General features: G+C 35.8%; 1 protein-coding gene across 1 annotated transcript; it reads left to right on the plus strand.

The window, feature by feature from the left end:
- Positions 1 to 6,777: 6,777 nt before the first annotated feature.
- Positions 6,778 to 12,521, plus strand: LOC117315954. The gene is made up of 4 exons (XM_033870396.1): positions 6,778 to 7,088; positions 10,000 to 10,132; positions 11,007 to 11,130; positions 12,421 to 12,521. The coding sequence occupies exons 1-4, from the start codon at positions 6,936 to 6,938 to the stop codon at positions 12,461 to 12,463; spliced, it is 453 nt and encodes a 150-aa protein (XP_033726287.1). The 5' UTR covers positions 6,778 to 6,935; the 3' UTR covers positions 12,464 to 12,521.
- The last annotated feature ends 2,292 nt before the right edge of the window (positions 12,522 to 14,813 follow it).

Below are 14,813 nucleotides of genomic sequence, written 5' to 3' on the forward strand. Positions count from 1 at the left end.
AGTAGTTCTGTTTTCGCAGCATGATTTCAAATAGCTCCAAGTTTATGAAAATAATTATTCTAAGTTTTTGACAAAAATAGTGTCCTATAGTATATGATGATATATACATTCAAGGAACGATAACCCTTCATGTGGTTACAGCAGCGACTGTCTGTTTACAGGGTATTCTTGTACTTATACAAATCGCGTCGGTTTAAAAGGCTCTGTGTACTTATCTTATACAGCTCGCGTCTGTTTACGGGGTTTCTCTGTACTGATACAGCTCGTGTCTGTTCACGGGGTTTCTCTGTACTGACACAGCTCGTGTCTGTTTACGGGGTTTCTCTGTACTGATACAGCTCGTGTGTGTTTACGGAGTTTCTCTGTACTGATACAGCTCGTGTCTGTTTAGGAGTTTCTCTGTACTGATACAGCTCGTGTCTGTTTACGGGGTTTCTCTGTACTGATACAGCTCGTGTGTGTTTACGGAGTTTCTCTGTACTGATACAGCTCGTGTCTGTTTAGGAGTTTCTCTGTACTGATACAGCTAATGTCTGTTTACGGGGTTTCTCTATACTGATACAGCTCGTGTCTGTTTAGGAGTTTCTCTGTACTGATACAGCTCGTGTCTGTTTAGGAGTTTCTCTGTACAGATACAGCTACTGTCTGTTTACGGGGTTTCTCTGTACTGATACAGCTCGTGTCTGTTTGAGTTTCTCTGTACTGATACAGCTCGTGTCTGTTTAGGAGTTTCTCTGTACTGATACAGCTCGTGTCTTTTTAGGAGTTTCTCTGTACTGATACAGCTCGTGTCTTTTTAGGAGTTTCTCTGTACTAATACATCTCGTGTCTGTTTAGGAGTTTCTCTGTACTGATACAGCTCGTGTCTGTTTACGAGTTTCTCTGTACTAATACAGCTCGTGTCTGTTTAGGAGTTTCTCTGTACTGATACAGCTCGTGTCTGTTTACGGGGTTCCTCTGTACTGATACAGCTCGTGTCTGTTTAGGAGTTCCTCTGTACTGATACAGCTCGTGTCTGTTTACGGGGTTTCTCTGTACTGATACAGCTCGTGTCTGTTTACGGAGTTTCTCTGTACTAATACAGCTCGTGTCTGTTTACGGGGTTTCTCTGTACTGATACAGCTCGTGTCTGTTTACGGAGTTTCTCTGTACTGATACAGCTCGTGTCTGTTTACGGAGTTTCTCTGTACTGATACAGCTCGCGTCTGTTTACGGGGTTTCTCTGTACTGATACAGCTCGTGTCTGTTTACGGAGTTTCTCTGTACTGATACAGCTCGTGTCTGTTTACGGAGTTTCTCTGTACTAATACAGCTCGTGTCTGTTTACGGAGTTTCTCTCTACTGATACAGCTCGCGTCTGTTTACGGGGTTTCTCTGTACTTATACAGCTCGTGTCTGTTTACGGGGTTCCTCTGTACTGATACAGCTCGTGTCTGTTTAGGAGTTCCTCTGTACTGATACAGCTCGTGTCTGTTTACGGGGTTTCTCTGTACTGATACAGCTCGTGTCTGTTTACGGGGTTTCTCTGTACTTATACAGCTCGTGTCTGTTTAGGAGTTTCTCTGTACTTATACAGCTCGTGTCTGTTTACGGGGTTTCTCTGTACTGATACAGCTCGTGTCTGTTTACGGGGTTTCTCTGTACTGATACAGTTCGTGTCTGTTTACGGGGTTTCTCTGTACTGATACAGCTCGTGTCTGTTTACGGAGTTTCTCTGTACTGATACAGCTCGTGTCTGTTTAGGAGTTTCTCTGTACTGATACAGCTCGTGTCTGTTTACGGGGTTTCTCTGTACTGATACAGCTCGTGTCTGTTTACGGGGTTTCTCTGTACTGATACAGCTCGTGTCTGTTTACGGGGTTTCTCTGTACTTATACAGCTCGTGTCTGTTTACGGGGTTTCTCTGTACTGATACAGCTCGTGTCTGTTTACGGGGTTTCTCTGTACTGATACAGCTCGTGTCTGTTTACGGGGTTTCTCTGTACTTATACAGCTCGTGTCTGTTTACGGGGTTTCTCTGTACTGATACAGCTCGTGTCTGTTTACGGGGTTTCTCTGTACTGATACAGCTCGTGCCATTACTGATCATCTTTGATATTGTTTCTATAATCAGTTGTGAAAAAAACTAACGTCGTTTATATCATCAGTGTATGTCAAATAACAGGTAACCAAATGTTATATTTGTTACTTTAATTAACTGTTTATTTTATAATAAAATTTGCATGACGTGCAGTCAGTATATTTTTAACTTGACCTACAATCCTCGTTCGCTTGACCCTTCAATCAACATACTAAACAAAACACAAAATATTGGTAACACGTATATTTATCAGAGAAAAATTAAACCTTTGATCGCAATTTGCTGACGATACATCTGTAATTTTAGATGGTTCTAGAAACTCTTTAGATGAAACACTCAAATATCTAGACTTCTTGGCCCAGGTAGTATGGATTGTGAGTAAAAAATATAGTGAGAACACTTTTGCTACAAATTTTGACTTAAAATTGGTAAGCACACGCTTCACCCTATAAGGTATAAAATATGATGTCGACTTACACAGAATTACTTAGAAAGTCTTTAATATCAATCTGGAACAAGAGAGTGCTTACACTAAGAGGTAAAATAGTTGTTATAAAAACTTCACTAATATCTCAAATTATTTATCAATTTATTTCACATCCAAATCCTAATGAATTATATATTAAGAAAATTAACAATTTGTTTTATGATTTTCTGTGGAATGAATAACCTGATGCAGTAAAAAGAGACACAATTATAAAAAGTAACATTACCGCTCTTAAAGCAACTTTGGTCAGACGTATATATAATAAAGTGGGAATGGGTATATTGTTCTAGAATAAATATTTTATCAAAAGAAATTTGCAAATTTTGGAATTGAATATTTAAGGAATCAAAAAATTGCAAAAATGTATTTTGTAAAGATGTTTTTAATGTCTGGTGTAAGACTCTTTATTCTAGCAATATATACTAAACGAACATTCTTGAGAATCCAATATGGTATAGACAACATTTTTTTTCAATAATTCATGGTTTTACACTTTTGATGAATTTTGTGAAAATTTATACGAATACTATCAGAGTATAAAAACTGCCATTTAGCACCAATTTATCAGAAAAAACATCAAACTTTAAACTTAGAGAAATACGTTATACTGCCCAATATACCTATTAATCTGAAATTAATTCTAAGATGTAAAAAAGGATACTAAAGAAATATATACTACTTTAACAAAAAAGTAAATAAACCCATTGCTCAAAACAAATGGAATCAAAGATTCAATATCGATGAGGACAAATGAAAAGAAATATACAAATATCCTTTTAACACCTGTACTATTTCCGAAATTCAATGGCTGCAAATTAGAATTAACCACATAATTCTGACTACAAAGACATTTTTATTCAAAATAACAAAAAACAAATAGATAACAACTTATGTTCGTTTTGTAATTCTCACACTGAAACAATTACACATTTATTATGGGTTTGTGAATAGGTATCAAATTTGATGGAACAATCAAGGATGATTATTATCACTAAAAATCTGAATCGTAAATTCGTTAAACAAGAATTCACCTTTGGCAAGCAATTTAATAAAACTTACCAAGTTTAATCTAGAGAACCTAATATTACTCAATACAGAATAACATATTTACAAATCTAAATGCCTAGAATTATGACCTCATATAAACAGTCTAAAATCATATTAGTTTGAGTTAAAATCGCCAAAAATTTAATATCCGAAAGTAACATTAAAAATAAAATAAACATTGACACACAAAGACAGCAGTAGCTACAAATCTAACACGATAATATAAATGTACAACATCTCTGATCTAGGTTTATCGTGCACTTTCTGTGTCCGTTTTTGTATACTCTTTGGTAATCTGTTCCTTTTTTTCTCTCCCTTCTGTTTGTTTGTTTTGTGCACTTATGCTCTTATTCCACTGACAAAATGCCTTTTGAACAAAGTTTAAATATTGAATTATTATACAACGACCACATCATTTATTTGGGTGGAGTGAAAGTGTAACTGTTGATGTATAAAGGGTGAATATTTTTTTGTTCTCTACTATGTATTTTGTAGATGTCATGTATTGTAAACAACATTTGAAAATGAATAAAAAATAAATTTTCAAACAGAAGTGGATAGGGCATGTTAAAGTCATGTTACAGCGACGTCATCAGGTGGTGACGTGTGTCAATAATGAATGGGAGTGATATCTGTTTTCAGTTACGTGTCCGTAATTTTAGTAATTGTCTGATAAACATGAGAAAGGTCTATTTATAATTAAAACAACATCAAGAGGCCATTATCGTCTCTGTTCAACCGGATTTGGATGAGATTAATGCGGTTGATAAATTTCAAAATTATTACAATTTTTTGCAAAATGTGTTACCTGTTTAATAACCCAATGTTCATCGTATCCATTGCATCATCCTCTGTCCGGATAGTGAATATCACCAGAACCATTTAGGAATGTCCAAATCTGGTATTTCAAGAGAAATACTGTTCATCATATAACCATTTAGACGATATCAAATATACATGTTCTAATACCTACAAATTTCAATCATATACATTATTATTATTTTTATATCAAGATGTTCCAGGTTTTGAAGCAGTTTTTTTAATAAAACCAATTGTCTTATACATCATTCCAACTTATTACGATTCACCCCCTTTATCTTCATACCAGCTATTAAAACTTGTTTCATTGACCTTAGCTGTTAATAGGACGTTAAACAAAATAAACCAAAACCAAACCCTAATTCAAGCAGCTTGACGTTTGTTTCCGTGTACATGTATTGATACATAGTTTCCAAAATATCTAATTGAAAAAGTAAATTATTTAAAATGTCAATATAGATGTCAGCCTGACGGAGTAAATATTTTGGACACAGCAGTTTCAACGTGGGCAAATTGACGTGAAAGCAACGTTCCGATGACGTCATAACCTTTACAGGTTCTGTGTTGTGTCTGCACTGCCAGACACGAAGGCTACATGCTTCTTTATTTTTCAGTTTTTTGTTCGATGAACTATAGTACGACAACACTAAATAATACCAGCTATGAACAGAGTTTTACGAAAAACGGCACATTACTCATGTAAATTTTACTTTCACGTTGTCATCGCATTCTTGATCGAAGCCATGATCGACTGCCGTTACAACGATGGATGCCGTGGTTTTAACAATATCAAATTTTAGAATTTGCACGTATAACTAAACACGTTCTACATAATTCAGCTGGTCTCTGAAATTATCTCCAAATACCAGAGTTAATTAACTACGATTAGTTACATTCGTTTAGTAATGCTAGTTAATGTCATTGCCGCCTTTCGACACTTAAAACACGCAATAGTTCTGATATCGACATGAACATCAATATCGATCGTTGTTGTTTTTTTCAAAAGTGCAACATTGTATCAAAATTTAAAAATAAGAAAGGAAATTAACTCATTTATGTAGATTATGCTGTACGCCTGAATGATGTCCGTGATAAATGGGGGAATAGTTCGAGAGTACAGCAAAAACACAGTCATAACTTGGCCTTCCTGAAAACAAATCAACGTTTTTGAAGGAAGTCGTTAAAAGCAAACCAGATTCATATGAACTTTAAGGTGATATTGTTATACGCTGTCCATTATTTCCTGGTAATTTGTTGAAAAAAAGTAGTTTAGAAGTTGTACTATGCAAAAGTCTGTAACGGTGGTGATGTTGCTGCATTTACCAGTCACGTGACCTCACTAAATATACGCGTCATATGTGTCAAAGATAAGGTGCTAATGTAATGAAGGACAAATATAACATTGATACGTCCGTCTGAAAATATAGTGTTGTCAATTGTTACATTTGTACAACATATACTTTTAAGTAATTCTCTGCCAAAGAAATTGATCCTCTATCATTTCCCGTCGTATAAATTATTTTCTTTCACTTAATACAACCTTCTAGAAATGTCCAACAATTTACGTCTTTGATCGCTCTCTCCGTAATGATTTCCAGAACGTAATTCGCGGACCTAAACCAGATTTTGTTTTACTCCCGGCGCCACTGTCGCTGTAGCTAGGGTGATAAGGTTTATGTGTGGATGGGATAGGTCTTTATTAAATATTGAAAATCAGAGTCAGACTAACAGAATTACTGACATTATATAACATGGGCAAATCATTTTCCCATTCACAAAGCGTAGTGGTGTGTTGTCTGTTTGGAATAAACAATCCTACTTGTGTCTACTATCTGTCTAAGTTACTACAATTCGTATCCGATATATACTGAAGCTACACCTCTGTGATGACGAGAAATGTTAGAATTGAAAAAAAAATATGTGACAAGTATTTTGTTATACACACAATGTACATACTTAATTAGCCAAGATTTGTCCTTAATTCAAATCCTGGTTTCAACAACTGACCTGCGTCATCACTTGATCGAGTTACAGTAATTACATAATGTATGAGGCGTTATATAAACCTGGCGTCTATTCACAGCGTTTGTAACAAATTCTCCTCTGAATCACTTGCTTCTTAGCGAAAGAAGAAGACTATGTTGCTCCCGGCTGGGATTCGTTTACAGGTAAGTGTTTTAAAAAAAGTAATAAACCATTGGTCTGTTCCTTGGACGTGTGCATGTTTGGCTGACCAGCTTTCGGCAACCGTGCTGACCAGCCAAAATCTTACAACACGGTGTATATTTCTGTAACGAACCTGGTAGATTCTGTTTCGTCTGACTTGTACGGGGATGTGTCGTTAAACTCTGCCCTCATATAATAGCTGAAAATGTTGTACGATGTTAATTTGTGGAGAAAACACTTACTATATTACATGATGATATCAATGTTTTGAACAGATAATCTTGGTTCTGTCACTCCTCGGTGGCGAAATCTGGGGTGTTCTCTCCGATTACGCCAATGATTATGATAGGCCGTTGGACTTTTCTTGTGGAACTTCCTACTTGGCAGAAATATCTAGTGTCCATCACGACGCTTACGAGGACAGACGATGGTCGTTCCGTTGCGACGGGTTCCCTACCGGCATGTGGATCGGGCACTGCTTTTGGTCAGGTAATTATAAATATAAAGTATTTGATATCGAGTTTTGTGTTTAATTCTCTCTCTCTCTCTCTCTCTCTCTCTCTCTCTCTCTCTCTCCAAACTAAAACTACTATTATTATCTTACATAACCCTTCATCACATGAATAACATCAATTGTATACTAAATGTCATACGGCAGCGTTAAAAATATCAACCCACACTGTAATTACGCTATTGTGACGTCATACATAAATAGCATCGCGACGTCACATAAGAAAACGATAGAAATTTAGCATGTGTTAAAAGAAACATAGTGTTTGCTTGTTTTAATATATATATTAGTTACATCTCACACTCGCGTAAATGAAATATGGAATTCATAATTGTTTTAAATATGTCACATTTATAAATGCTCGTATTATCGAAAAACTTCAAAAGAACACTCTGTACTTTGACACAAGTGGAATACCCTGTCTTTGTAGCATTATTGTTTTATCGTTGCAAATATCATTTAGATTTTCAATGTATGATTCGTTAATTACCATTATCTCTTATGAGAGGGTTTGTGCTAAGACTCAATAGTTTTCTTTTTTTTTTTAATTCTAATTTTTACTAACAATTTGATAGATCCGTTACTCAAGGGACAAAAATGGATATTATATGTAACAAGAATAAACTACATTTGATCAGGATACAAACACGTGATTTCCTTTCAGGAAATGATCGTAGGCTTGTTATAGTGCTGACGATCGCTTTAATACGTTTTACTTACGTTTCCTCCTAATTTTCTCTTAACCACTCTGAACCTTGACCGTGACTTTAAACTTCGAAAGTCAAGGTCAACAATTTGCATACTTTTGGTAGCAAGTCATTAATGCTAAATATTTCCTAATTATCAAGTCTGTATGTGTAAAGAGTAATGGAAGAAAAGCATTTATAATGAAATTTCATGATATATCTGAATTTTGGAGGAAAAGCGTTGAAGATGACGCTTCTACATTATCTTTGATGATTTGACCTTGAAACGTTGTAGACATCTTCCGTGTATTATTTACTTCACAACACTCTGCGTGTAAAAGAAATAAAACGACCGGACAAAGAACCTTATTTGATTTTATTTTAATTTTGAGCTCTGCCCACTTTGAATAAAGGTCTTAGTCAATTAAGTCTGTATGTGCATAAATGGAGGAGTTGAAACATTTTAAGTACATTTTGCCTTTTTTAATTTTCAAAGTGTCATATCTCCGTCATTTGCAGATTCCTCCGTTGGTGATGCTCTGTCAAATCAATTTACTCAGTTTGTGTCTTTTATTTTTGACCTAATTTTGAATCCACAGCGAGGTCTTGACCTTGACACATTCTCTGATAACATGCCGTGGAGAAAAATTTATCCCGACTGTAATCTATATGACACACTGAGCGTTCATGAAATGGAACTATTCTTTATGAAGAAATGGTCTTCAAAAAGGGTTCTTAATGTCTATTTTTTAGATCTGTGACCTTGACCTTTGTCATCAGCTCAATGTTCGCTAGCATATAATGTAACGTATTTTGAATGTTTATCAATTTTTGATTTTGAGTTAAAGTGTTCACAAGAAATAAAAATGATAATACTAATAAGAAGAAAACAACGAAAACAAACTAATTACTCATTTTACCTTTAAATGTATCATGGCCCGGCAAGTCCGGGTTATTGCATTAAAAAACTCAAAGAATTTACCCTTCATTACTGCGGGACTTACTTAAACACATCAATCAAAGAATTTACACTTCATTGCTGCGAGACTTTTTTTTTTTTTTTTTTTGTAAAACGATTTATAAATCATGTTCACATAACGATGTTGGTTTGACACACGTGTGTATACAGCGAGACCATTATTGACCAGCATGCTATATATACCCAGGTAGGGCGAGTCTATTATGTTGTGGGTTTTTTCGGCATAGCCATATAATATTCTTTTGAATTTCCAAATGACACATTAATAAAATTATATTCCTGATTCAGATATTATTATCACTATCAACAATTCAAACTGATATAAATTTGTTATCTGTACTGAAACTTGTTCGTTGATTTATTTCGCAAGCAGTTTTACTCTATAACCACCAGCATGAAAACTATGCCGTTTATCTTTTTTTAAGGTATTTCTTGTTATTTCTAATAAGAGAGCCACAGTGTTACGTTGATACAAACTGTCTACACCACCAATGTTACAGAACATGTATAAGATAAAACAATGGAATGGTGATATTGTGTATGTCAATAACTTTTGATTCAAGTGTCGACATTTTGGAGCAGACTATAGATCTACGGAAATGTTATGTAATGCGTGGGGGTATTTTTGATGAGAAATCAAATCGCTCAATATTTTCAAATTGTATAATAGCTTGTCGATATAGGAGGAAAAATACTTGCAATTGTATTTGCCTATATAGACCGTCTGGGATATGTAGGGATAGCATACCATCGTTGCATTAACCGTGTATCATTTTCGAAATTAACCTTTTTCTTCCCAACTTACATGTGTTACATACGTAAGGTGATATCCTATACATTGTTTGCTATCATGTTATTACATATCACTTGGTGCACAAAGGTAAAAACCTTCGAAATGAAAATACTATGGTTGTTGACAAGGGACGAGGACACTTTGTTTGACAGACCATGGATCACAATTTGTCTAGTTTCTCCTTAGCTTACTTTTCGCCCTTTTTTGTGGGGGGGGGGGGGGGGGGGGGGGGGGGGGGGTGTTCTTTTCTCCACGGAACCTGTTGTGGTTAGATAATCGCCGCGCCGTCATAAGGGCATTTTTTTCAACATCTTCAAAATCTGTTTCCGCCTTCTGAACCATAATGACATATCAGTTGAATATTATATTCTTAATCTACTGTACTTATATAGCATTTATCTTTTATCTGTATTTCACAATAATCACTTTAGGTAACATCAATGCTTAAGACGCACAATTCCTCTATCAGTGCCCAGGAGACAAATTCGTCAACGGCTTCCGAAGTGTCCATAGTGACCAATTTCAAGACAGGCTTTGGAGAGTCCCAGTGTTGTTCAATCATTGGTAAGTACAGTGTACCTTTCAACATAACGCATATATCTCAAATGGCATATTGTTATCGCTGTACCGCGTCTTGAGGTGTACGTCATGAGACTAAATTTTATATAGATGATATGAGCTTAAATGTGAACAATGGTCTTCTTCAGAGCCAGAGATTATTGAAAGACAAGTATAAAGTTCAGTTATTAATACTGTGAATCCGTGTTACAACTGAATTTCATATACGGATATAGAAGATGTGTTATGTTTAGATAACAAAATAAACTTTATTAGACGTCCCGATCAGAACACATCATGTATAACTTGCAATCAATTACACTTCTGACGTCTCACATTATCACAGCCGCCAGACTCGATTATTACTCACATCGTCACTGGCATGGATAACTTACAACTGAGCTGTTTGGTAAGGGTCAACGACAATGTTTACACCACAAGGTTAACACCACAATGTTTACACCAAAATGTTTACACCAAAATGTGTACACCACAATGTTTATACCCCAATGTTTACACCACAATGTTTACACCAAAATGTTTACACCAAAATGTGTACACCACAATGTTTACACCACAATTTTTACACCAAAATGATTACACTTCAATGTTGACACCACAATGTTTACACCAAAATGTTGACACCACAATGTTTACACCACAATGTTTTACACCACAATTTTTACACCTCAAGGTTTCGAGAGAAGCCGGTTGGTGAAGACCGTGGGGAAGGTTTAGGATCGACACCGTGATCTCACGTGATGTAATACTCTTTTACAATATGACGTTAGACGTTTTCGATACTTGTGGATAGACAAGGTGATTTAGGTTCAACTAATCCTCATTCTCAAAATGTAAATGTAAATTGATATGTTAATAGGTCATCGCAGAGACGGGTGTCATTTCACCCCGTACGTCAACGAGTATGACCGTGAGTTGCATTATACCGTACCTTCTGGCCAATTCATACGTGGAATCCGCAGTACTAATGCCGAGTGGGCACGGTAAGTGATGTTAACCGAACCAAGGGTATAGCATTAGACAAGCGAGTTAACAATCTATCTAAACAAGGATGTTTATTGTATGCTTGTTATGTGGTGAAGAGAATTACTGACATATATTATTGTTGTATGTTGGAGATTTGGTTTGGTTTGGTTTATTTTGTTTAACGTCCTATTAACAGCTAAGGTCATTTAAGGACGGCCTCCCGTGCGTGCGACATGTATGCGTGTGATGAGTGCGTATGTGTGTTTTGGGAGGCTGCGGTATGTTTGTGTTAAGTCTCCTTGTGATAGGCCGGATCTTTTGCCGATTTAGAGTGCTACCTCACTGAAGCATACTGCCGAAGACACCCAGCAGCACACCCCACCCGGTCACATTATACTGACAACGGGCGAACCAGTCGTCCCACTCCTAATTTTCTGAGCGCTAAGCAGGAGCAGCAACTACCATTTTTAAAGACACTGGTATGTCTCTGCCAGGGGACAGAACCCAAAGCCTTCCTCACAGGGGCGAACGCTCAACTAAAGGCCAAAAGTGAGGCATTGTCAAGGGTGACATTAGGAAGAAGAAAGCTGTTAAGAAAGAAGAGAAAAGATAAGATCCCAAGTTTAGTCGCCTCTTACGATCATGCAATGGGGGCAGCAGGTACAATTCTTACGCCCTGCCTGCAGGGCAGGTATGTTGGAGAAGGCAGAGAGAGGAGTTAATACAATATTTGTCGTGCAAATATTTAAGTTGAGGGAAATGTGTTGTATCATGAATAGATAATGTATTGTGTGGTAGAGGACATGCAACATGTGGTGACCAGACAGTTTATTGTGGTAGAGGAAAATGGTAGATGACGTCTGACGAAATTTATATGGGTTGTGTATGGGACATATATTGTAGTATGATTAGACAATGTGTTGTGGTAGAGGACATGTAAGTTATCATGACTAGAAAATGTGTTGTGGTAGAGGACATGTATTGTATCATGACTAGACAATATGTTGTGGTAGGGGATATGTGTTGTATCATAACAAGACAATGTGTTGTGGTAGGGGACATGTATTTATCATGACTAGACAATGTGTTGTGGTAGGGGATATGTGTTGTATCATAACAAGAGAAGGTGTTGTGGTAGGGGACATGTATTGTGTCATACATGTACCTTTGATGTTTTGTGGTATCTCAATTGGTGTGGAGACTGTATCATTTTGCCGTGATTAAATAGAATGCTTTTCAAGAAATAGTTTGTACTACAATTGCACGTTACTCAGGCTTGTGAATATTTTAATCTTTATATTTTGCAGTGACCGCATCTTCTCGTATGAAATTTGTCAATTTATACAGTAAGACCAATACGACTGCAGCCAACAGTTTACCAATTGATGGGAACAGACCAATATGACTGTTAAAGTGTAGTCATCCCAGCGTCTAATGTTCATGTCTCATTCAGAATAAACCCTCAAGCAAATTGTTGTATTTCTTGTTATAATTGATGTGTATTTGTCAGGACCTCTATATTAGCAAACAAGAGCTTAGGATTTTGTCATCTTTTTATTTGAAAATGAAAAAGGGTTATACTAAAACCATGAAGTCGGTTGCTTTAGGAGTGTGACCGCTACATACAGAAATGTGATTATTTGACATGATGGATGTTTGGTAGCTCCAATCTAATTCTGACATTTCATACCGAGCTCATTAACACTGATAGACAGGCCAAAACAGCCTGATATCGAGCACGTGCACACATCACTATCGTAAGACTTCTCTGAGACTGTGACCTACGACAATGGATGACTGGTAAGTTCTGGTCGTTGAATACAGCCAATTTTTAAATCACTATCGCTCTACTTAATTTTTATAAATGATATCACAAAACGCCATTGGCAATTTGCGACAATGAAATACCTAATTTCAAAAATAATTTCATAAATTATCCACTAAACTGTGACGGAAATCCACAATATCTCACTCGAGCTCTGTAAAACATTCGGTGCTATTCTCGTTTCAACTGTTAAATTTATTTTAAAATCGATGAAAGTATTCATTTTTTGAATTTTTGAGAATAAAAAGGTGTATATTTATCCGAGTTTTCTAGGCTGCCAAGCAAAATTTCGCTCCTAAAACAGAGGTCAAATTTGAGGGAAAAATTGTTTTCCCTTACTATTTCAAAATGATCCAAATTTTTACTGGCACGAGATTTCTTCAACCCAGTGCTCAGACAGGGACTTTCCTGTTATAACACACAGCTTATACAAATGAATGAACCAAACTGAACGTTACCGCGAAATCTGTTGTTTGGAAATTGGTTGGCTATAGGTCTTATCTTTACCACAGAACAAGAATTAACAGTTAATGCGACACAAAACATTGCAAGATCAAGAACAACAAAACTTCCTGGTGCACTTTGACCGTGGCCTATGCCATGGCGCAGCGTCCGTCGTCCGTCTGCCCATATTTCCTTTAAATTTTTACTAGTCCTGAAATCCTGAATGGATTTTAAATCAATTTGGTCTAGATCATTATTAGACAAGATATAATGTTGTACAAACGGTACGGCTGCCCCTGGGCCGAAGGGCGGGGCTAAGTAGTGGAAATGTAGGTAAAACCTTTAAATCCATACCCGAACTCAACACCTAAATGGATTTCGCTGAAATATGATCTGGATCTTTATTGTGCTAAGGAAATCAAACGTTGTTTACATGGAGGGTGTGACAGGGTCATTTATGGGATAGTAAGGTAAATCCTTTTAAACATCTACTTGTCCTGACCAAAATTATTCTGGAGCACTATAGGGTAAAGGAAATATAATATTGTATATACTGAGAATGTGACTTTCCTTGAAGTCAGGGGCGGGGCCAAATAGGGGAAATTGCTGAAATACACAAATGATCTATGCAGGCCGGTCTCTTGTTGCAAATATGGCTAAACGGTTTGAATGAGTTATGTCAACCTATCTATCAAATATGATTAAACGGTTTGGCATAAGTTATGAAAACATATTTATCAATTTTTTTTACGAACCACTGTACACAAACAAATAATTATTTTGGAGATAAAAAAGATTATGTTAAAGAACGTATGTTTTTATGTGAGATTTTAAGTTAGAAATAGGCAGAGGAATGTTGGCCAGAGTGGAATAGGTGTATTTTACTAAAACTACATTTATGCCTACTATCAAAACACTGACAGCTCAGGAGGACACAGGTAAACTCAGAAGAGAAGGAAGTCATCACATTTTTAATATCTCTTATATGTTTTACTTTATTAACCAGTTACAAATAATTTATTAATAATTCAGTTATCACAGTTATTAAGACTAACATGCGTCATTTAAAACATATAACAATATTAATCTAAACTACCACAGTTATATTGTATCAAAAACATTTATTTATCAATATTATCAATATATAACCCAAATGCATGTTAAATATGTAGTTCCTATCACAAGTTATTTTTAGTCAAACAATTTAAACAATCAGTCATAAGACTATTATTTAAAACATTTACCATTCTAGACAAATTTCTTCGTATATCACAATTTGATAAATATTATCTTATGTTTAATATATTTAATAAGCAAAGAATTGTTATATAAAGCCATGAAAAAGGAAACAGTTAAAATACCATAGAAGTTGTATGATAATACATACAAATTTAAAGAATAAACACTAGCATTTAACACAAACACTTGGTT

This window comes from Pecten maximus, chromosome 17 (genome assembly GCF_902652985.1).
Source record: "Pecten maximus chromosome 17, xPecMax1.1, whole genome shotgun sequence".
Taxonomy (NCBI): domain Eukaryota; kingdom Metazoa; phylum Mollusca; class Bivalvia; order Pectinida; family Pectinidae; genus Pecten; species Pecten maximus.